This window comes from Hirundo rustica, chromosome 9 (genome assembly GCF_015227805.2).
Source record: "Hirundo rustica isolate bHirRus1 chromosome 9, bHirRus1.pri.v3, whole genome shotgun sequence".
Lineage (NCBI taxonomy): Eukaryota > Metazoa > Chordata > Aves > Passeriformes > Hirundinidae > Hirundo > Hirundo rustica.
The window spans coordinates 16597730-16622483 of record NC_053458.1 but is presented as its reverse complement, the minus strand read 5'-3'; the positions used below and the strand labels follow the sequence as shown (position 1 = coordinate 16622483).

General features: G+C 36.8%; 1 protein-coding gene across 1 annotated transcript in view; it reads right to left on the bottom strand.

Annotated features, from left to right (window-relative positions):
* BTBD8 (BTB domain containing 8) overlaps positions 1–24754 on the bottom strand; it is a 41231-nt gene that overhangs the window by 15356 nt on the left and 1121 nt on the right. The window contains exons 3-12 of the mRNA XM_040072768.2: positions 17157–17407; positions 16194–16311; positions 13056–13145; positions 10872–10952; positions 9755–9851; positions 9055–9143; positions 8743–8845; positions 4542–4724; positions 3611–3748; positions 2463–2592 (exon numbers count right to left, since the gene is read on the bottom strand). Coding sequence (XP_039928702.1) covers positions 2463–2592; positions 3611–3748; positions 4542–4724; positions 8743–8845; positions 9055–9143; positions 9755–9851; positions 10872–10952; positions 13056–13145; positions 16194–16311; positions 17157–17407 — 1280 coding nt within the window. The remainder of the gene's footprint in view (positions 1–2462; positions 2593–3610; positions 3749–4541; positions 4725–8742; positions 8846–9054; positions 9144–9754; positions 9852–10871; positions 10953–13055; positions 13146–16193; positions 16312–17156; positions 17408–24754) is intronic.

Genomic DNA, 24754 nt, shown 5'->3' with positions numbered 1-24754 from the left:
AGCCTACTCAGTTAACATCATGTGAAATCAGAAAGCACTTCTCTGGGTCCTGATATACTCTAGAAAGGCTAATTTTGGTGACATGGCAAATGTGAAGTGGAAATACATGGTTTTATGTTTGGAACAAAAAATGTAGGATCTGTAATGACATCACATGGCCATAAGCAAGTTACTTAACTGCTGTTTCCCCATGTCCATAGGAAGACTTTTGTTTATCCAAGCTCAATTCATTTAAAGCCAGCAGTGCACTGAGACCTTTGAAAGTGTACAAAATTTACAAAAGATACCTTCAAATTTAGAGTACTAATGGCTTTTAAGTGTATTGTTAATTCTAAGGTACTTACTTAATTACATTAAAGTAAATTATATTAGTTTTCAAAATTGGCAAAGCCAAAATACCTAAATGTACACACTAAGGTCATAGTGCCTCTTTAGATAGCATGCAGCATAATGTCATGAGAATTATTCCTGTGATTGTCATGTGGAGTTTTCAGGCAGTGAATGACTTTTTTATTTTTTTTAATCTGACGTACTCTGGGAGGAAAGCTGTTTTCAACAAAGCTTTTAAATCAATTGCACTTGTGGAATACAAAAGGGATATTTATAGACACTGTACAGACCCAGAATCGATAGGTTTCATTTATGTCTGTATTCGTATTTCAGCTGGAAAAAAGGTTTTGCAAAAAATATATAAAAAATTTAGGCATTCAGTGCCTCATGTTCTGAGGTACTATACATGGAAACATTTTTTGTATGTATAAGAAAAAGATTCTGCTGAATTCTTACTAAACATACTAAAAATAATTTTTATATAGGTCTCTAAAAATCACACAAAAGGTATGCTGAAAATGGCACCCCAGGGATCTAATCCTTTTTCTAGCAGTGACTCTGCATATCAATACATACCAATATATTAAGACAAAATCCTTATAAACTTGTGCCTAAGAAAACACAAGAAAGGTTGTAAATGAAAAATACACAGTATCATCTCCTATTCTGGCATTTTTCCTCCTCTATTACAGCCTTCTAAATCTCTATGGGCTTAATTTCTAGGAGAAAAGCCACCACCAGAAATCCTTAAAATGAAAGTTGATCTAAGTTATCCTAGACATATTTCACCTGAGTATTAAAATCTGTCTACCAATATTGTACGATCACTTTGCCTGTAATTAAAACCAGCTAATTCATGCAAAAATGTCAGCCTTTTCATATATAAAATGTATGCAACTTCAGCCAGAATTTAACCCAAAAGAAACCAAAACAATTTTTGGCAAGATGGAGTTTGGAAAATTAAGACACACCTTGATTTTAAATATTTTTTCCTATTAAAAGCACTAGTGTAAAGTAGCAAAAACATCATTCACAATAGAGACATGATCATCTTAATAGTAAATCACCCCAAATCAGAACAACCCACCCTTTTTTCTAAAGCCAACTCCTCCGCTTCGGAAGGATTTTATAATCAAGAAAAATCCTATCCCTGTTTTACAGAGTAGTTAGTATGAGACATTATTTGACTACATCCCTAAATCGTGCTTAGAAAGACTGTCACTGCATCTTCCAGCATGTAATTGGAGAATAAAATTTTCACCTACCTCTAGGCATAAACATTTTTAAAACTATTATATTCTTGCTACTAATGTCTTTAATGAAAAGGATATAAAAATGCTCACGTCTCCTTTGAATCAAAAGTAATTTGAATTCAGAGAAGTACTTAAGGTTTTCTTTTACAACACTGTACTGTCACAACTAATATTAAACCATAACTGAACTCCATCATCAGTTCCACATCCTCAGAATACTCGTGTACTTCAAAACAAAGGAGCATTCAGAACAAAAACTCCTTTTTGTTGGAAGTGCTGTCTGTTAAGATGTTGAGAGCGCACCATGCAGCTCCTTAGGGGCTGTCTGCAGCAGCACACACAAGATCACAATGCCAATCAGCCGAGGAGCCCAGCTATCTGCATTTGCTCCCAGTGCACAGGACGAGCATTATGCAAGAGACGAGCAATATTTAGACATCATGGAGAAAACCATAAAGGACAGAAAGGGAATTCATGGAAAGGGTAATCTGCTCGGTGCAAATTTAATTCATCTGCAGCTCTTATCTCCTTAAAAATGAGGGAGGTCAGGTTTTTAATCCTACTGCAGTGTTTTCAGTAATTTAGAGTAGCTGTAAATAAGAATAGAATCCATCTACATGATGGTGGGGGTGGGGGTTTTCTATCATATATACTCGTAAAAAGAAAAGCAGGGAAGACTCTTGACAGAAAATGACTTACTGATTCCCATGTTTGAAACTAGCTAAGCATGCCGTCATGCTTCTATTCTAAAACACCACTTCAAAACACAAAGCAGCACAAATTTGGCTTTAATTCGTAGCAGGTTCCATAATTCCATCTGCATTATATCCATGAAACAGATTGCTAAAAAATTCCAATGCGGTTTGACGCCAGACATACCTGCTTGTATTTTGTGTTGATGGTCTGGCCCCAGCAGCTTCCAGCCTTCTGTGTGACGAACAGCATAAAAAGACTGAACCAGGAAGACCCAGAGCTTATCACGCAGCGCCTGGATCTTGCACGTAAAACCCTGTGTTCAAGTAACAAATCAGCAGCTGGCGAGGGGCATATTGTCATAGCAACCAGTCATTATTCCTTTCAGAATCTACTTACTCCCTAAGCTAGATCAATGATGTCATCACTTATATTTTATAACGGTCTGGTAGGTGGAGATGCTGTTTTGAAGGATTATTGCCCACCACAGTGATTTTTTTCTATAGTTTAAACCTACAAATTACAGCACTAGTAAACACTACACTGCTCTCACTGCTCTTTCCCCTCCCCTTTTTGTTTTTTTAAATGAGCCCTATAATAGCTCTTTACTGTCAGCTGTGTCACAACAAGGTCAAATACTCCAGGGAAAAATAATGTATTTGATTAAATTTTCATTGCTTTGGCCGAGTAAATCTATAATAGCACCAGATTGCAGTAATTAATGTTTCATTTACTTTTTTATTCTTTGTCATACTATTTATGAATTGTTCCCAGAATTACTCAACCAAAGCTTAAATGTCATTGTTTAGGTTTTGTGAATATACATGGTATGTTACATGGAGCCTGACACCTCCACCCAATCCAAAAAGCAAATGCTAGATTAAGTGTCAGTCCTTGCTTTAGAGGACAGTTTTAAACAAAAGCAAATGTACCTGTGACCTTCACAAAAAGCAGGGGAAATATTTAGGGGAGGAAGAGAATAAGCTCTCTCCCCCTGTAAGTTTTAGGTAGTGCAACATTTTGCAAAGTTTTTCTCTTACCAGAAATTTAAAGTGATAGTAAAGATCAATAGGGCAGTGTTGCCCATAGGACTTACATTTTCAGTAATACACAGGAATTTTTTGACTCCCAGGATGGGGTTTCTCTTTAAGTAAACAAACGCCTACATTTTCTATACTTCCAAAAGGACCTTGGATTTATGCAGATGCTTTTCTGTATGACCTCAGTGGCATGACTGAGCCATCTGAGCTCACACCATATCATCTGATTTGAACCATGACATGAAGCTGTACCAAAATAATTTTTCTACAAACACTGCACATTAAAGAACCTACCATCTCCTTCACATTTGTGGAGTCCAGCAACATATCCACTGCTACAAGAAGAAAGCAGCTATTTTCATTATTAATGCTTTTTTCAATTGCATTGGAAATTAGTTCTAGAAGGTCAGGTTTGCTGCTCATTGCCTGTGCCTGAGAAAACAAAATGCAGTCATTTAAAACAAAAGCGTGTACTTTGTATGCAAAAGCATTACTGAGCAGAGAGGATCTGCTATCAAGCTGTGCAGGAGGTATTACAAAGAAGCATCTTCTTTTGTATCCATTCCATAACCCCACCCCTCTCCAGGCCTCTAGCAAATTATCCTGAGGCCTTGCTCATTAACAGAAATTTTAGGAACAAGCACACTGTGATGAATTTACAGCCCCATGCAACTCTGGATCCAAAGGCAAATCGTTTTACCATTTCACTCTTTATCTTTTTCACTCCTCTGCACACATTAAAAAAACGTATTTCACAGGAGAAATGAACTGATGACTAGTTAAGTTCTCATCAGAACCTACAGCATTGCCACATTTGTGCAATTCACAACACAAATCAGCAGAATTTTGTCATACTCATAATCTTGTAAATCTGTGCTGTTATTCCAGGGGTCTGAAAGCTTTTTCAAAGCTGATATCTATACTTTTTGCAACACAGAAACCATCCCACTAAATCAATTTGAACTATTGCTTAACTGAAGCACATAACCTGACTGCAGTATTAGCCCTGTGTATCAAAGCATTTACATGCTTTAAAACAAACCTGAAAAAATCCACCCCCCAAAAAATCTTAGCACTTCCTGAGTTTGTTGTTTTTTTTTTTTCCCACAAAACCGTACCTCAAAGCAAAAGCAAACTATTTTGGTAATTTAGCAGCCTGAACTTTCCAAAATGTGATATAATTCAATTTATTTGGAAGCATGTAAGAACTTGAGGGCACTTTTACCTGCAACAAAACAGAGAAGCCTTCACTTTGTACCACGTGTAGGAAGTTTTCAACAATAAAGGTTACACATTCCTCATGTAGCCGTGATGCCAAGGCCACAGCTGTCTCTGTCCATTTCACTCGGGGAAGGCTATTGATCAGCCGGTCACTCTCCATCAATCGCAAAGCAGCATTCTTGTGGTTCTTGAAACAGAAACAGAAATGAACCTGTTGCCAAGCAATTACCTAAAGAATTGCTAATTGTAAAATACCGTCTGTTCAGTTACTGAGCTTTTACACAGGGATCCAATCATGTCATTATTTACCTTACTTAAATAAATGTTGGGGTTTATAATTCTTAATATTATACGTGCCTTTGAAACTAAAGCAGAAAAAGAAATCTCTATTGGTTCTGTTTTGCATGAGGTTAGATAGTAAAGTTTTCAATATCTTTTATTTTTTCAACTGCGTCATTACACACTGCAGTCCTGAAGGAAATAAGGCAAATGTTAGCTGGAGAAGCTGAGTAGAGAAAAAGATCATACGTCACTGAAAGATATAATAAATTCTTGAATAAAACTGCTAAGTTGAGGTTTTAGGTGAGTGTGGATGGCCTAGCATTCAGGATAGAGAGAAAACCTTTCTGTAATTATGAATCCTTTTGCTTTATTTTAGAGGAGTCAGACAACAAGTATTTGTCTTCCCATATGGAGTTTTAACTGAACTTACCCTCTTTGTTGTCTAAAGTTTCTCAAAGAAAAGTAATTGTTATGTTTCTAGTTACATTTCTTTCATGCAAACAGATTTGCTAATATTTATTACCCTGGTCTGTGTCTTTGGTTCTTCCATGCATTGCATCAACACAGTACCTGAGGGCAACTTCTAGGGGCAAACACATCACTTGAAAAGAACTTTGAATTTATGGTTATCCGCATTAGAATGGCCTGAAAGCTCTTTTCAAAGTGACCTAGCAGGACATTGATAAATTATGCAGTAACACTTGAAAAAGCAACAACTCAGATAAATATTTGACACAAAAACCCGTACTGCAAATTCAGATCACAACACATTTGTCCTATGCAAGTCAGAAAGCAGGGAGTACCTTCTTTGTGCATATTACAGTTAAGAGACAAAATCTGACCATCCACTGTTAAAATATATTTTTAAAATTATTTTTCTCATCTTTGGGCACTCTCAGTTTGCTTCTCTGCAGATCATGTACATTAAGAATTTACATATATGCTTAGGGTTTGATTTTGTTCCCACTGGACTCAATTACAAGCTTTTTGAATTGTCTCTAATTCAACCCCTGCTCACAAGGCAATAAGCATTGACTCCCATTAGACACTTCCAGTGAAATATAAAATGCCTTCATTGACTTCTAATTAAATCAGCACTTTGTAGAAGTGGTTCTAACTGAATTTTACTAATCTTATTGTACTTTTTTCTAACCATTTTAAAGTGGAGTCCACTTTAGTTATCTAAAATCCCAGTAATTTTCTTGCATGAAGTTGAGACATCAGGGATAGGCATACATAAAGCACCTGGACAGTGCTTTAAATGGCACTTCCATTTCAATGTTTGTGTTCATCATTGTGGTTTTCCAGGGATTTTCCCATCAACAATCTCCTTTTCTTTGCACTGTTTTTTCCTCTTAACAGCTGTCACATTAACGAGGTTTTACAGTTCCAGCATCAGTAAATGAAAGGATCAGCAGAGTTATACTGTTTAACTGGGTGTAACTGTGAAGTTTTACAGCAGAAAACTCTAGCAGCAGAGTAAAAGGACTGTAAATCATACAGTAGCCCCTGCAAAATTAATGTCAGACCTTTTCTTCTTCATCCCTCAAGCATGCTTAAAGCATTTTTGCAGATTGTGCAAAACTCCCCTGGGAATTCCACAGGTTTTTGGAATGGTGGTCTTAAATGCTGAAATGAATGCTCACAAGAACCCTTCTCTGAGCAGAAGTTTACACTTTATTGTTTAATTTTGTAACTCTAGATGCTTTCAGACTTCAGTCCATAAAATATCAGTGAATCCTGCAAAGATACACCAACACAAATTTTACATCATTAATAGGAGAACTAAAACCCACTTTAGTCCAAACTGCAAAAACCTCCCAGAGAAGCTGGGTACACAGCAGGGGCAGTACCAAGTACCAAAGTGCCATGACTGTTCTGCAAATGCTGGCAAGGTAGCACATGTATTTCAGCACAAACTGTAACCACAGCATCTTTATCTACTAGAATAAGCAGAGGGGGAGGAAGGCCTGAACACTCACCTTTCAGCTTCCCAATAATGTTGCACAAGGGCCTAGAGAAGAACCCAGAACTGTGTCTACATGTGCTCATAGCTGCAGTACACACCTGAGGTAGTTTGGTGGTGGGTGGTGGTTTAACTCTAAACAGCTGTAGCTGAGAATGAACTCATCTATATCTGAAAATGTAACTTAAAACTCTCCAATTTTATACAATGTATGATACACACTGCTATGTGTATATTCTAAAAACAGTTCAGGATCCTGATAGAATATAATGGCAGAACACCTGATATCTTGAGATACTAAACATGATCTTGAGGCATTATAGCTGCCATCTTTATTCTGTGAGATTTATGCATTGTCGTAGAACTGTTCAGGTTTATTACTGTGGATATTCTCAAGCTTCTCTTGATCACAGAATCACAGCTGAGCTGGAAGGTACCCTTTCAGATCAAGTCCAACTCCTAGCCCTGCACAGGACACCCCAGGAGTCACACCCTGTGCCTGAGAGCATTGTCCAATTGACCTCTGTCAGGCTGGTACTGTTACCACTGCCCTAGGGAGCTGTTCCAGTGCCCAAACACCCTCAGGGTGAAAACCTTTACCTAATAACTGACTTATAGGCATGGAACTCTGAAATCTGTCATTTTGCAGGCTTTCACCTGAATAGGCAGCTGCAACTGCTACTCCTGGGTGACCTGCTGGCCTCAGCACTTTAAGAACTTCATCAAAGAAGTCCTTAAAAAACCAGTCCCACAAAGGCTTCACAGTCCTTTCAGGAAGGGGTAGTTCTTGGTCAGAATCATTCAAGAGTGCAACTCTTGAACCAGGGCGGTGTTTGGCAGTGTGCATGGCCATCCTGGAGCTATTTAGTTTGGGTAACACAGTAACACAGACATGGGGACAAGGACTCAAGTTTGAGATATGAGATGTCACATATTTAGCTGTCAGCTGTGTGCTAGAACCATCATGCTGTGACTGTTGCCTGAGCTAATTAGATTACATTTTGTCTGTGACAATACACATTACAGCTAAGTACATAGACAGTCATGTCTGGCAGCAGCTCTACAGATTTACCTTTATTTCTATGTACTTTTCATATATCTGTTACAATTCAGTTTTTTCAATTTACAGGCTGAGTACTTGACCAAAGTTCTGTTAACAGGTCTAGTTCAAAGCAGTTACCTTAAGTCAGCTCTGAGCATAGTTTTATACAGAAATACAATTAGAAAACACTTAAATTTAAGCAGGTCTAAATTGGAACAACGTAACTAAGTGCCACAAAAAATGAAAGAGGAGCTTTGGGCGGACCAGCATAGTAGAGAAGTAAAAGATATGGATACTATACTGCTACTTTATTTTTGTAAAGTCACCCTGCCTCTAAACAAATAGCCTGTGATCCTTGATAGCCAGTGACCACCTGAGGTCTGAAAAAAAAGCAGTCAAATTTTTCCAAATTAGAATACAGGTAAAGATGAAAAGGCAATCACAAATTATGTTTGCCACCATGTAACACAAACTGATACAGTCATTTCCTGCTCCTCATTATCCAAGCACATAATCAGAATCATAGGATGGCCTGGCTTGAAAAGGACCTTACATGTCCTCTAATCAGAGGCAGGGATACTTTCTACTAGACCAGCTTTCCCAGAGCCCCATCCAGTCTGGCCTTGAACACTTCCATAATGTTGCATTATGATGTCACAGTTGTGTTTCATACACTTGTTTTCTATTATTATGTTGGACTTGGATGCGATGATCACTCGACTGTGTGGCATGAAGCATAACAATGACGTTTCACATCAAAATACTTTTTTAAATTGTTATTTTAATTGGAACTTTTACATAGTATAAATGTACTACAGACTTAAGATTGTATTTCTTATCTCTTAAATTACCTTGTACAGCTAAATAAGGAAACAATTTACATTACTCTATTTTTATACAAAGCACAATACTTACCAAAGAGTTAATCAACATAACAAGACAATTGTTCTGAAGTTCAGTAGGTAAATTGGCAAAGCTTTTCTCTGAAAAACATCTTGCAAAATGTTTTCCTACCCATCTGTTGAAAAGAGAGCCATTCTTAGGTAAGAAAGATGAAAAATGTTTTATCTTCACTTGTTAGCATAAATGATACCTCTAAAATATTGCAAAGAAAAAACTTAGAAAATGTTAACATTTCATATGCCAAAATAAACCCTGTCTTGCAAAATAAAATCATTTCAACAGAAAGCAGATAAACTAAAACCAATTTAATTTTATTTTACTTACTTCATGCAGGCATCATATAGGTTTTCCACTCCCAATGAATGAGCAATAGCCATGCATTCTAGTACCGGTTGCTCTTTGCCAGGAACAGGCTAGAGTTGTTAGAAAATTATCACAATTATTGTACATTTTGATTTACAGAAACCATACAGAAGTACAAAATTATCAGTTCAAAGATTCAGAAGTAATGCCAGCTGCCACGTACTTAAGTTTGTTTGCCTTTATGTAGTTATCTATTTCCACATGTCAGTAAAGCAGGATTCAGCCTCATGAGCCTAATGCATGAAAATGCTCAACTCTAAGCTTGTGCTTGTTTTTAAACCCATTTTAATTGAACAGACTTTTTTTTCCTAAATATATGCTCATGAAACAAGATACGCAAATATATAGCATTTCCACATGCCCACCAAGAACGGTTACATTCACAGCAGCACATATTAAACTATACTCAGTGTAATTTAATACATTGAATTAATCACGTGGAATACCGCTTTTAATCAGTGTCTGTAAACAGGTGGATGATATCACAGGCCTTACCCCCACCATCTGTCCCAGGTTCACACCTGAGAATAGGTGTGCTGACTTCAGCCAACACCTTGATCACGTAGGTCTTACGTATCTTGTCACTGTGAGTTAGTGTTAAGTAATAGATTTGAAATTCTCAGGCTCTATAGCTCACTAAGCAGCACGAGCAGTGACGTACCTTTTGGAAAAAATTGCAGTAATCTCTTTTCAAAATGTAGATAGCTACTTCTTTTAGTCCATCCAGCCCATACATGTCTGCAATGCCCAACATGCGACTAAAGAGAAAGCAGTAGTGACAGGAATCAAAAAATCCTTGTGATAGCTGCATTTTCCTTAGAGGACAATTTACACACTAACTTCACCTCTTGGTTACTTACTGCAGAAAGAGATTGACAACCAAGCGTGACACTCGCTAAAGAATAATCTTCAAAACAGAAACATACATTGACCTAATAATAATAATCTCCCAGCCATCGAGTTCAGCCTGTATAAAAACAAGCCCCAGTCACTAGCTGAGAAGCTGTTTAGAAGACTCAGTTTCCCTATTTTAAGGACAGCAAATGAAAAAAAATATTTGTGCCAGTGGAGTTCCAGAACTTTGTAAGTTTTTTTTCCCCAAAGATTACATAAAATTTTATTGATGACATTCTTATAAAGCAGAGTGAGTAAACTATTAATTTAGAAAATAATCAATATAATAATTTTATTTTATAGATCAATTAATTGGCTAAACATTGATATTGGGACATTATAATCAATTCCATATTTTTAGGAAATTGTAGCATTTTAATGTTTAGTGGCAGAGTTCATCACCTAATGTATAAATGGTTTCAGAGAATAATTCACAAATTTCAGAATTTACTTCACTAACACAGGATTATGTATAAAACTGTGATTAAAAACTATCCCAGAAGAAAATGCCAACACTTACATTGGTTCCTATATATCATCTTTCATGGATCTAAGATTAACTGCTTAGTCTTCTCATCACCTCGAATGATTATGTAAAAATAAATTCAAAATACTAACTTTTATATACATTCACACATTTTATATATTATTCTGAAAACTAAAAGGAAGGTACAGGCAAATTGGGAATTATTTTGGTATAAAACATCACATCTCCTCATAGAGTATTCCAAAACCAGCTGGCACACCTTTTCTGGTAGCTGTCAGATAAGATTTCTTCAACAGCTTTATTTTTGGAGTTTTCCTTTTGACTTTTAACTGAGAAAATATAAAACAAGCAAACAAGCACAAACTAAAATTAAAAAATAATAAAATTTGACATATACCCAACATCAACTTCATCTGGGAAGTCCAAAATAGCTCCATATATAAAATGCAAGATGACATTCATTTCTGCTTGGCTTATGCTGCAAAAAAGAAGAATGAAAAAATAAAGACATGCCCATAATAAAATGCATCACATTTCTTAGCCAAAGGAAGTTGGTCCAAAAGCTGGTACATGATCCAGCTGCTCTGTGAATGGAAGGCAAATGATCTGGTTAAATTAAAACAATAAGATTTTGCAATGCGAAAGTGTCTAAATGGACTACATTTGGGTGAATTTAGCTACTTGATGGACTTGCTGAAACTTTCTAACACTTTATATCTTTAAAAATAAGTAATAAGCAGACTAAGACTAATAACAATATTATTTACACGGATATGGAAGAATTTTTTTCATCATTGCCAAGCTTTTTACTAGCCATAAGTAAACTATTATGTAACTATGTATTTTAAAATTGTTTTATTATAATTAAGTATTTTATGATATTTATGTTTTTACAACACTAAGAATACATTTAGTAGTTTTATTACAATGCTAAGTAGAAGCGTTACTCAGAAGTTTTAGAAAGTCTTTATTCAGCTTAAGGAAGCTGGCAGTCCTACACAGCAGCGTTTGCATCCTTTCACAGTCCCAGCATCTTAATGCAGAGAGGCACAGAATGCCTCAGTGATGGACATGATCTGAACAACACTTCCTTGTACTTGTGCACGTACATTTTTGTGTGCAATCTTCAGGACCCACAAGTGCTGCGTGCATTACTGTAGATGGAACACTCATGCAGAGCTAAGACCCTTTAAAACATTAGACACGTTTAAGCAGTTGACACTGATGACTAAAAGCAAAAGGAAAAAAACCCAGCGTTGCAATGTGCAGAGAAGCAAAATCAGCACAGCTGTCTCCCTGTATAGCAGGACACACAACAGCCATAAAGCCAGCAAGAAGGAGCTTCCCCACAGTCTTGACAGCTGTTACCTTAAGAAGAATTTTCATTATTTCAGAGTAAGCCATATGTACTTCATTTATAAGTGTTGTAGAAGACAGCACAGAAACCAGCACTAAGCACAAAAGTGAAGGGGAAAAGGTAAAATTATGGATATGACTCATAATAACAGGAATTATGAGGCATTGGCGTGAGAATAGTCTCATATAAGAATTCAGTACTTCTCAGGAAAATGCCTCTACTGAAAAATAAGGATGAAAATTTCTTAACCACAGAGAAAATAATTACAGAAAGAGAAACGTAAACACCAGAGTAATTGGTGACTATCAGCCTCTAAAGCACCATAAAAATTAAGGAATTAATTAAATTACAAATATATTGTTTCATAAGGATTTGGAAATTATAACCAAATCAACAGATAACCTTTCTAATTTTGCAGCAGCAATATTGCACTGACAGGAACCTAAAATGAACATTTCAGAAAGTATCACTTGGCCAAGACATTTTATATTAACACAAAGCAGTTACATTTTGCAGCACTGTAAGGTACCACAGTTCTTTCTCAAGAAAACTGAGTCAGCCAACATCATTCTGACAAAGAAGCCAACATGTACATGGATCAGGACTCCTTTGCTTTTAAAGGAAATTGAATGTATTTCAATAGAGTTTTCTGATTCTGAAATGAACTAACCTGGCAGTCCCCAGCTTATCTATGAAGTCTTAAGTATTCATCCTACAGTGACAGCTCCACTATTCTCACACAGAAGGTCATGGTGAACAAGCCCACTAGATCAAATTGCTTTAGTATATTCTGCTGGAATATCTTAATTAGACACTATTTAGGAAATGTTATTTATCTTTACATTGTAAATGTACTTATTGTACAAATAAGTATGAAAAATATATTGTTCAGACACAGTATTTTTCATGCCATGTACAACAAGAAGTGAAAGAAAATATTTCTCAAGTAGATTGTGAATATTAAAACATACTCTACAAAAAGGATTAGTGCTCTTCTGCTGATGAAAAAGACTTTTCTGAATCATCTGACAGTATTAACAAATACACTACACACAGAGTTTCATCCTGAAGTCAAAACAGTACTCAAGAAATGTATCAGGCTGGAGAAAAGTGTCAAGGCATATTAATCTTCAGCGCTCTGTACGCAGCACCGTTGTTTCATCTTTGCAGTGATTTTAAATTGCCTACCTTTGCTCCCACATGACTTGCAGAGACAACACTTACCCTTGAAGAGTGATGTGCTCTTGAGAGCTCTCAGCCCAACTTCCACTCAGCATAGCAGCAAAGTAACTAGATCTGGCACATAAAATGGCCCTGAGAGAGAAAAAGTAAACATTATTCCACTACATACAAATATTCATGATGAGACTCTTTGATAACATTGACTTAAATCTTTGCCCTTTATGCATTAAGGTGTCAGCTGTGTACTGAATACCTTTTCTCCCAGTATGTTTGGAATTTCAAAATATACAACAGAAAAAACCAAACAGTACTCTATAAATTTTTCAGTTAAAGCTTGTTTTTAGTATGACTTTGAGATTCACACAGAGGAAATCTATTACCACAAGCACCTTCCCTTTATTTAAAACTTCACATTTATTTCTCCTGTTTTATTTACCAAGTAAGAGTAAATAACAGAGGTATTAAATAAAGAGTTTTATACAGCCCCATTATAAATAATTATGTACTGAACATCTTAAATTCTTCTTATCTTACAAAACGTGTATTTATCAAAATGATAAGAATGTAAGGTCTTTTATTCAGAATTTGCTATCCACCAAAAGCCAAACAAAACTTGATATTAACAAGGCTGGGACAATATGATGTGTTTTTACAACAAGAGCTGTCAGTTACTTCTGTTTACACTTACTGCCCTTCTATATTTAAAAGGCATAACTGGCCATAACAGGGATAATTCAATTTACTACTACTTCCATAAAAGACAATAAAGAAACCCCAGAGCTGCAGTCTGTAGCTCAGCATCTCTACCAGTATCAGCCTTCAAAATACCAGGTAAGAAGACCTTTGCAACAGGACTCTTAAGGTGGGAGTGTAGTGGCAGAAAGGAAGACAAGATAGTGGATGAAAACTGCTTTGTGATTTCATTTTTCCAGATCCACACCAGTTATAGTGTTAGCCTTTATGTATCTTATCTGGCTTACTACAGCCACAGATTTCTCATACATAGAATTTTTTCATGACACTCGCTAAGCTTCCTATTATTTATAAAATTAGCTTATGTCATGTATTTCCTGTGACAGAAAAAGCAAAATGTTATACGAGGCATGAGAATCCTTTCTGTTACATGTATTTATTGTCTCTTAAAATGTTTCTGAGCACTCTCATTTTGCGTAGGAAGAATCACAAAGATTATTTATGGTCTCTTCTCTAGTCATTTTATATTCTGTATTCTCTCCTCTCTCTTCCCTCCTCCTGCTTCAGAAGTCTCAATAGTTTAAATTAGAAACTTCTCGCACATTCCTCCTGTGAGTCATACAGCAAAAATAACAACAACAAAGTTTTTACCGAACGTTTCATATCTCAGTGAAATACATCCCCATGTAAATGGGTATTACATGAAGTATATATAATGGGTATTACTTGAAGTGTATGAAATTCTGGGTATACACAATCTCCTTTTGTAAGATACAATAACACAATATCATAAAGATATGGAATACACTTATCTCCAGTTTTTTCTTCTGTTCCAAATAAATTTTAGTAATGAACAGTGATCAACTTCAAGGGCATAGTGGATATTTCAAATAAATTTTAGTAATGAACAGTGATCAACTTCAAGGGCATAGTGGATATTTCAAAGACTCATTTTAAATAAGACAGGTACTCGGCAGAATATGGACACATATGTAGTACCTAAATTCAAATTTTATCAGCATATATTCATAAATATATGGAGATACCAAACTATTTTGAAATTACTTGAAATTAACTTGATCTGTGCTTTCCTACAGCGATGGTTAGTGCCAATCTTATTACCAACAAATGTGACCCTGCTTCATGCAGAGCTCTGTAAGAATGCAACACTAAAGACCTAAGCCAGCAACACTAAAGTCTACGGGAAGTTCACAGGACTTCATGAAAAAGTAAGGAATACTGACACAAGTGGTGGGGAGACTCTGAGGTCCTAACCTGTCTCCTGTTTGAGAACTTAAAATAAACTCCTTACAGTAAGTAAATCGTTCTGGTGCTTTCACCACAATGATATTGAAAGTTCCATCGCCCTTACAGCTCCTACTGTTCACATGACAGTGCTAAAATGAGCTCAAGTCCTGTGCCTGTTTCAGAACATCCTTGTTTTCTCCATGATTTACTGCCGTATTTTTTGATGCTAGTTAAACTAGATAGATAGCTCCAGGCAGTCAGTGGCCTAAATTAAAGAAGCTCTGCTGATGGATGCTCTTTGTTGCATTATTTTTTCTGCATTAAAGCATTTGTTTCTCCAACTTATGTACCTGAGGACATACGATGTAGGCCAGAAGAAACAAACATTCTTTAACCATACTTCATTCTGAAAATGTAGCATATATCCAAATACCCACACTATTATGGCATATCTTCTATAAAGTCAGTAATAAACCACCCCCCCCCCCAAGTTTTGTGTTGAAAAAGTACTAAAAGTAATGGAGGGGTTTTATAGTCCCTCTCAGTTACTTATTATACTCAAAGGGAACAAAATACAGGCTGTCTAGTTTTGCTATCTCATATGCAAAGGGATTTATATCAAAGATACAAGGAATGGTGCTGACACCTTAATTTGCTTTCCTAAGCCACAGGAGTTCGATAAGCGAAAGTTGTTAAACAGTCTTGGACTTCTGATCTAGGAAAAGCTCCTGACAATCTTTACATCTACATAGCTGAAGTAATGAAAGTAAAACTAGATTTTGTATGCAGATTCTAAAGAGCCAAAACAAAAATTACTACCCAAGAAATTTTCTGCTTATATGAAAATTTTATTCAGCATTAATAACTGGATAGTTTATTAGTAGATTTTTCATTTTCTTTACAGAGCACAGATTATTTGTTATTATTTTGTATTTCATATAGATATAAAGTTAGGAAAAAATCTACAAGTATTTCCATGAGTATATATTGAATATATATTGAGTTTACAGTGGCAATCTTAGAAGTGCTAAAAGTGCAGTTTTTTTCAAAACGGTTGCTGTTGATGATGATTCATTAGTGTCAAAGTATAGCCACCCCACACATAAGATCTAAAAGCTGTAACAATTCAGAGATAGGGAACAGCACCAGCAATAACTGCCTACAGATAAATCGTAACAGCAGCATTTTATACCGGATGGTTATTGATTGAAAAACTTTTTACTGTAAATACTTATGTACCTGTGAGCTTGAAAATCTTTGCCTTCTACGCAAATATTAATATCAGGACAACAGCACTTCTTGTAGAGCATCAGTAAGTCTTGTCCTAACACAGACGCAGTTTCTACTTTGGAATTACCTGCATACAGGGGAAAAAGCTGTTTTCACTTTGTCAGGCATACAAGAGACTACTGACAGTGAACAGACAAAATATTTGAAAATAATCTGACATAATTACATTTTTTATTATTACATATTCAAGCTAGGATTTTCCTTGAAAACTTTTCCAAACATTGATTTTTACTTCTCATTTTGACTTACCAGAAACTTGACCAATGCTCCATATTTGGTATCTACAGAAGTGCTGCAGTTACCCTTTCAGAAGATGAAGCACCCAGTTCATTTTTTTCTGCAGAGATCTGGAACCTCTGCACCTAAGAGCAGCCCCTGAGGGAGTTTGGGGCCATGCCGTGCTGCAGGCTCCCACCTGAACAGATGTGCTGCTTGAGCCCGTGTCACTGACATCGCTTCAGCAGTTAAACATTTCCTTGTATCATTTCACTCAGAGCTGTAGCATGGAAGATTATGAAAGTTTCCAGAACCCTCATAAAACAACAGTGGAAGCAGTGCAACTTGCTAGGAAAGGAAAACAAGGGAGATACTCTGCTGTATGGAAGTCCCATGGGGTGAGGAGTGGAGCTCACTGCATTCCAGGGAAAAGACAGGACATGGTGATGACCATGTCTGGTGCCTGGCAATTCCAGATTTATGACACCACACATTGGCTGGGAACTGTGCCTGCCTAACTTCTGCAGCAATTAATTTTTTCAAAGAGTGAGACAATGAGGTGGGCCATAGAAAAGAATATCCATGACAGCTTGTGCCGTAAAAATAGTTTTAATTTTGCCTTCACTTTTACAATTGTAGAATTATTTGAACAATTATATAAAAGACAAAAAGAGAAAAGTGTAATTCCAAACCTACCTGCAGCAGCTTCAACGCTTTCTGCATCAGTGATTGCTTCTGGAATTTCTTCCTCAATACCAGACAAACAAACAACTTCTTTCTGCACAGCTCCACTTGGAGTATTCTGATCAACTGGTGTTCTTCTGCTTTGTCCAAGACAATTTACATTTTTTTGAGCCTTCTGAAGAATAGTAGTGTTGCTTTCTTGTATTTTATTCATAAACAGCTCCTCAGTTTCGTTAAGATTTATATCAGATGAATATAGAATCCTAGAAGATGACACTAGTTTTTACTCCCATAATTTTTTAATTGAAGAAAACAAATAAAACTTTTTTTAATCTAACAAAATTCATGACCAGAAAACAAAGAGTTGCTTAAAAAACCAACTTTTTAAAAAACATATCTCTGGAAAACCTATTTCTGCAAATGCTTGAAAAGCATGAACAAGCACCACAAAATACCAAAACCTTCTAACATCAAGGTTACAGAAAAATCATAAAAATTGTATAGAGATATAAATTAATTGAAGAAATAAATTTTAATTTCAAAGGAAGCACTTAAAGCACAAAAAATTGCAGTTAAGATTACCCAAGAACTTTCACTTTGCCCATCTAGTAATTCCAGCTTCCCACTTTCCCATCTGTTACACCAGCTTATTTTTGGCTCAGGATCTGGAGAGGCTAACAAAGCTTGCAGTCTGTGACTGCGAAGATCTCACATTTCTAGAAACATACTGCACTCCAGCACAGACAACATGTTTTATCCTTGGTTTCATACCATCTAGATGAAGTTAACAAAGTTTCACAGCAGAGCTACAGTTCCTTTGGATGTAGCAGAAATACTCAGAGATCTGCTTTAGTCACTCATTCCATGGTAAAGAGGCTTTTTTGTTAATACTCAGAGAACAGTCATTTGAGTGCTGTGTTGTTTGAACACTGTACTCTGAGGGGGCAGAGAAAAAAAAGAAATCATCTTCCTTCTGAAGTCCTGTATTAAAAGGATTGAGATAGACAGATTTTTTTTTTTTTTTTTTGTCTATGTGATACGGGTCCTCACCAGGAGAGAAGAAACAAGAATGTAGGGAATGAGAATGTTAATATCTTCTTAGATTTTGAAAGCAAGTGCCAGGAAAGGCTGTAACAGGAACCATACGATTTCACATGGGAAGAGTAGGATCAGTGGACCCTTTATATATGTGATTTTAAGGTTGTTGTGTATATATGTGCTTTCAGAACTCCTAACCTCTGAACTGACCATCTATTGCTTTTCATATTTAAAGTGCTTTCTGACCTAGCATAATAACAGCATGAGAGAAAGACAAGTAATAACATGCCACATTACCAAGAATGGGAGCAAAAGTTGCTTGATGGAGCATGGAAACTTAGCAATTCTTTAGAAAATTCAAGATCATGACTTCCACACATTTCCCCCCATTCACTGTGCTTCACAGTAGGTAACATCTGTGTTTTACAGCTCTAAGGCAGTAGGAATCAAGAACAGAAATTCACAGTAGAAAGCTAGAGATTTCAAAATTTCACAGAAGTATCCTGAAGTTTTGTCTTCAAGATTTTTGTCCACATTAGACCTTCCAAGAACTGTCATTTAAAATCACATAGACAATTCCAGTACTATTAAAAAAAAAAAAAAAAAAAAATCCAATAATTTGCACTTTATCCCTCCATCTTCACCAGATGTAAGCTAATACCACAATTACACAAGCATACTGGTCACGTACTGAGTTCTAAAAACTGCAGGAAGTTCCCTAGGAAGGCTTTGTTAAAAAAAAAAGAGAAAAATTTCCATTGAACATGTGAGGGTAAATTAGCACTGGAACTTTTCTTATTCACCTTTCTGTTGCTACAGAGCTTTTACATATTTAACATGTAGACAGTACAAATTGACTTTGAGGGTGAAAGAAAATTAGCAGCAACAGATACAGTGTCTTGGCGTAAATTAATTATTTTAGTATTCTTACTTTCTGCAGTAACTGAGAAACATCCATAGGGAATCTCATAAGCTAGGCAATGAGGCAACAATCTCTTGGGAATGCTCAGGCTATTTTCAGAGAATCTACACAAGAAACCTCAGGAATTTTGTTATCACTAGGCTTCAGTCAATAAAAACAGCATCCTTACTACAACTAGGAACTCAGTAAATAAAACAAAGTGGCTTTTAAACCAGATCTATGTAACTCGTTTCTGGATCTGAAAAAGTTAATTCTATTATAAGTAATTTTTTTCCTGTAAAAAGTCAAGAAACTTTGACTCTTTCAGTTAACATTTAGAATCTAGTCACATTCCTGGATTTATTACTTCCAGAAATTCAGCAGGTTATATTAATATTAGAGTTCAGCTTAATGCAGACTGTAAATTTACTACTTTGAAAGACTCATAGATGCATCCATCATTTTTCTTCACAGACAACAAAATGATTTTGGCACATCTTTTAGAAATTTCCTTTTATCTCAGCAAATCCCATTAGATAGTTCCAGTATGCAAGATTCTGCAGTTTTCTATAATCTGCTATAAAAAAATTTGCTTGGCAGCGCCCTGTATTTTATAGGCTCATTTCTAAAGCAGAGTCAAGTTTTCTAGACTGTCTCCTCCTGAGTACTAAATGGTGCCTTTCTGGCACCTTGGACCAGGGAAATCTGGCATCCTTGGACCTTGGAGCTCAGGTGGTTTAGTGATAGTGTCAAACCATCTCTTCAGTGCTTTAAGAATCCAGGACTCGTACTGCAGAATTGTATTAGGAATAGTTTTTAAAAACTGTTCCAAACCTCTTGAGCAGGCACCGTTCAATGTGCCATCCTAGTTTTGTTATCTAAAGAGCAGAAGATGACAATTCTATAAGGTTATAAATCTCTTCTTCAAGTCAGATACATGTGTACCATCACAAGGGGATCCCCAGAGCCTTCTCTTCTCCAGGCTGAACACTTCCCTCAAACTGTCTGCATGCAGAGGTGCTCCAGCCCCCTGACCAGCTTTGTTGTCCCTCTCTTGGCTCATTCCAACAGATGTTTCTTATGCTGGTGGCCCCAGAGCTGGATGAGCACTGCAGATGGTGCCCAGGAGAGAGGACCAGTGGGACAGAGTCACCTCCATCCACCTGCTGCTCTGGAAGCAGCCCAGGCTCGGGTTGGCTTTCTGGGCTGCAAGTGCACATTGGTGGCTCATGCTGAGCATCTTGTCAGCCAACCACAACTCTTTGAGTGTGACCATCCAGCCAATTCCTTATCCAGTGAATGATTCCTCTGTCAAATCCAAGTCTCTCAAGCTGAGACAGGAATGTCATAATAACCAGATTAACACCAAGGTATCTTCTGCACACGTGTGAAATACCAGATTATACAGTTTCACTTAAACAGTTACCACAATTAAATGCCAAAATGAAACCCAAATCTATTTACTTCTATTAATAACAATAAAACCAATATATGAAGCCTCTGAACCACTGCAAGCCCAGAATTTTAATGCACTCACATCTAGCAAACCCAACTGCAGCAAATACACTCATGAACTGCATTTAATCTTGCTAGACTTGCAAAAATATTTTAGCAATACACCTAAAGCAGCAGATCCTCATTGTCTAAGTTAGGCATTTCATACACATAACTTCAACCTACTCTAACCACTTAAGATTCTTCCCCCTTCCCCTCCAGATTTAGTAAAAGAACCGTATGCTTGATTTTTGCAGTCAAGGATTTCTTGAGATAAGCGTTTCAGTGAATTTCTTCCCATGAGATGCAACATTACCTTCTTTTCTTCCTCACACAGGTGCTGACTAAATTTTCTAATTTTGTGTGAAAAGTATGCATTTCAGAACAATCTGACCCGTAAACAGTCATGGGCCCAGTGAAAGGTTTCTAACTGTTTCTCACAGACTAAATTATTTTCTTCCTTCAGGCATGAATCCATTGCATTAAGATATGTTTCCAAAGCATTACACCCCTACTGAATATATTGTGACTTGAAAGTTCAGCTACTCAGCTACCTCTGAGAAGCTGAGATTAGATATAAACACGGATTAAAAAAAAATCCAGTAAGAAAAAAGACAAACTTATTGTTTCAATCTATGTGGAAAGGAGATAAGATTGCCATTGTCTGGCATGTGTTTGAAGCCCGTTTTCATCAAAATAAACAAGTCATCACGGTGAAGTCTTTCTTTCCCCAAGAGGAATAGCATAAAATCTAAGATAGAAGCTTCATGTTCTACCTTACTTATTTCCCTCCTTAGCAAAGTCTACTTCTTCTCTATGACTAACTTAGCTCATATTTATAACCCTAAAAAAATAACTTGGTGCCACAGTGACAGACCAGAGAATATGGTCGTAAGAACAAATGTAGGAAAACGTTAAAACACTTTAAGTAATCAAGATGAGCAGATTCCTTATTCTCTTAACTTTGTTTCACAATAATTTGTTTTCAACTTTCTCACTGTTACACTAGAAATAACTTTTAATGGAGCATTTTAATTTCCACAATTCGGGATTTATTGTTTCACGAAGTTTAAGACAATCACATCACATTTCCCATATTGCCACATTTGTAGGGCAAGGTTTGTTAATATTAGTTGTTTTGGGAGGGATGTTTCTTTTCAGCTGTACTGCTGATGTCTTAATGCAGGGAAAAGAATAGTTGTTGTGCCAAAAAATCCACCTGCAAGTGCCACAAAAAGCACATTTATAGCGGATTTGTTTTCAAGTTCCACGAATCAGTCATTTAGAGAAGATACTCCTTGCATGGTAGGCTGCATCATATCAATAGGCACGAGTGACAAAAGGATAAAAGGGAAGGACCATATTAGAATAGTCTGTATAAACCACAAAATTCCAAGAATATGCGAGGCAGGTTATTCTTCTGAAATAAAGTTGTCTGCAACCATAACCCACTAGGGGGAATACACAAGCATAGATATTAACAGTAGGATTGCTGAGGCATAAACATAAAGGAACTCAGTATACCTATGCATAACTCAGGTTTGTTGTCTCCAAAACAGCCATTAGCCAGTAGGGACTATGACAATTTAGCAATCAGGAAGAAACTCATAGACAATTTATTTAAAGAAGTATTTCCCCTTTTCACTACTTTGTAGTCCAGTGTTATCTAGTGGAACCCTAACAGGAAACTGTATTTAAAGAACAAGTATTCACCAACATTCTATGTGGTGTAACTCGTTTATGAAAACCTCACATGCAAGAGAATATCACACTGGAAATAGTGATAAGGCATCATCCTCTGTGGTGTTAGTATGATGCTGTATAATTTTAACAGGTACCCCACCTTATGGCTTGGGGTTTTCTTTCCCTGCACACAAAAAAGAATCTGATAGACACGAGCAACACTGAGTTTGCAAGAGGTGTGGCTAGGTGGCAGGCAAAACAGAACAATGCTATAGGCTATCTGTTGTATTCATAGCAGTTACTATAGCTGAAGATTTTTTACACAAGGAAAAGTGTGCATACATAGACCCTATAGAAAAAAAAAGTTATTGCCATCATGCTGTCTAGAGTTTACCTTCTAAAAGGTTTCTGCCTGCACTTCAGCGAGATGTAGTATCCTTGTCCTGCCTGACACAGAATTCTACAAGCCTAACACAGTCAAAGGCTTGGCTGGTTGACTTTGAATCAACTGCTGGTATTCCAAACTAACCCCCGTGGCAGAAAATGTCACAATGACAATCGGATTCCTTTGTACTTGATTGTATTTATTGCTTTTTAACTGGATCTCACTGTCATTAGGTCCTTCTCTGTCCTTCCTTGTATCAGACCTCTCTAACAGAAATATTAATAGACAATATCTAGATTTTTATTGCTAAAGCAATATTTTACCCAACTTCAAGAGAAAATAAAAAGCAGTTTGCCTCTCAGCAGGCAAGACAGAAATGATCTAATGATCTGTGAGAGACAGCCATCCTTCAGGGATGCTGAGTTTCTCTTCTTGAGGCACACTGCAGAACCCTGCCTAGGCAGTCATCTCCAGCCATCAATGTACTTGCAACTGTTGACATTTTTCTAGTTGTGTCCTGAAGAATGACAGAAGGCTATTGGAGGGCAGTCAACACTACATTAACTTCACCAGGCAAAAACGTAGGGTGCATACTGTCTACAATATGGATGCTGGACCTCTGGGGACCAGAAGCTTCTTCCTGGTGTCCTCAGATAGTGCAAGTGTACAGAGGGAAACAAAGCACTGCTGAGTTGCTCATCTACTGAGCTGAGGCTATGCAGAAAGAGCAGCATGAAGTTTTCTATGTCCTATCACCTACTCAAAAGAGGAAGCAAGAGGAGCTGCACAGCCTTCAGCACACAAATGACACGAAGCCAACTTCATCTCTCCTGATGAAGAGAGACAGAAGCCCAAAGGAAGTGCTCCTCACTGAGATGCAGTCCAGATATAGCTCATGAGAAAATAAAGTCCCCAAATCCCCAAGGAAAATATAAGCAAAGCTGAATACAAACAGGAAAAGGAACGCAATTTTCTTATAGCTTTGATGAACTCCGCAATACTATTATTAGTATTCCACTCTCCGTATATACAAGAAATCAGAACTTTTGCAGAAGAAAATAACTTCCTCTCAGGAGCTCAGCTGCAGCTACAGGTCTCTGTTACAAGTCATCATGGCAGTTCACATGCTCCAAGAACTAGGCTGGCTTCCAGTAAAACTAAAGCTCTAATTTAAGGCACTGTTTTGCACTTACAAAGATCTAATTAATTTGCATCCTAACAATAAGAAACCACCGAGATTCAACAGCCATTGATACTACTTGATCATCGGGACAATGGATTAGGCTAGGCTCTTTTCAACCAATCCTTTCTCTAGTCCATTGTTGTGAAACTTCAGTGCACCCTGTAAGCACCTACGGATTGTGCTAGGTTAAAAAGCACCAAAGACTAAGTTTTAAAAAAGCAATTATCTTGCAAAGCACACTTCATACACAGCTTAGAACATATGGGGAGGTTAATTTGAAGATTCTAAACTCACTAAAAGACACAAGGTTTACAATTAGTTGAGCTGAGTTTAAAGGTGTTTTCCAATACCGTGCTTTTTGGAGAACATGCAGGACTCCGGACATCATTCCTTGCCTTATAGCAAACCCAGACAAAATTGAAAGCAAGCATCAGTGACATATTAAGTGCTTACCATAAGGAATACAAACCCCTGATATATCAGTATATAAATAATTATTCAGAATAATTATTTTAAATTTATTTGGACTTTAAAAAAAATTATCATGCTTCTTCATTAAATTCTTCTGTAACACCATTGACATGAATGTGAAAGAAATCAGTGATACCAGAGTAACAATGGAATGAGGAAAAATACAAGACAAAACCCATGCTGTTTTGTTTCTTACCATTTGTTTTGCTAATGCCCCTATCAGGCTGTGGCAGCAACCCAACAAATGCCTGGTAATCAACCTGCTCCACTACAAGGATTCTACGCTTCAGATATTACTCTGGGTTCAGAAAGTATTCTTTCATAATTAGGTTGTGTTTCAAGCACTAAACTTTAAAACTGCAACACTGTCCCCACTTTGCTCCTGGTGTATTCCTGTAAGTGCCGATCGGCTCTAACACCAACTCGTTTTTAGGGAAAGTAGATGGCACCATCAC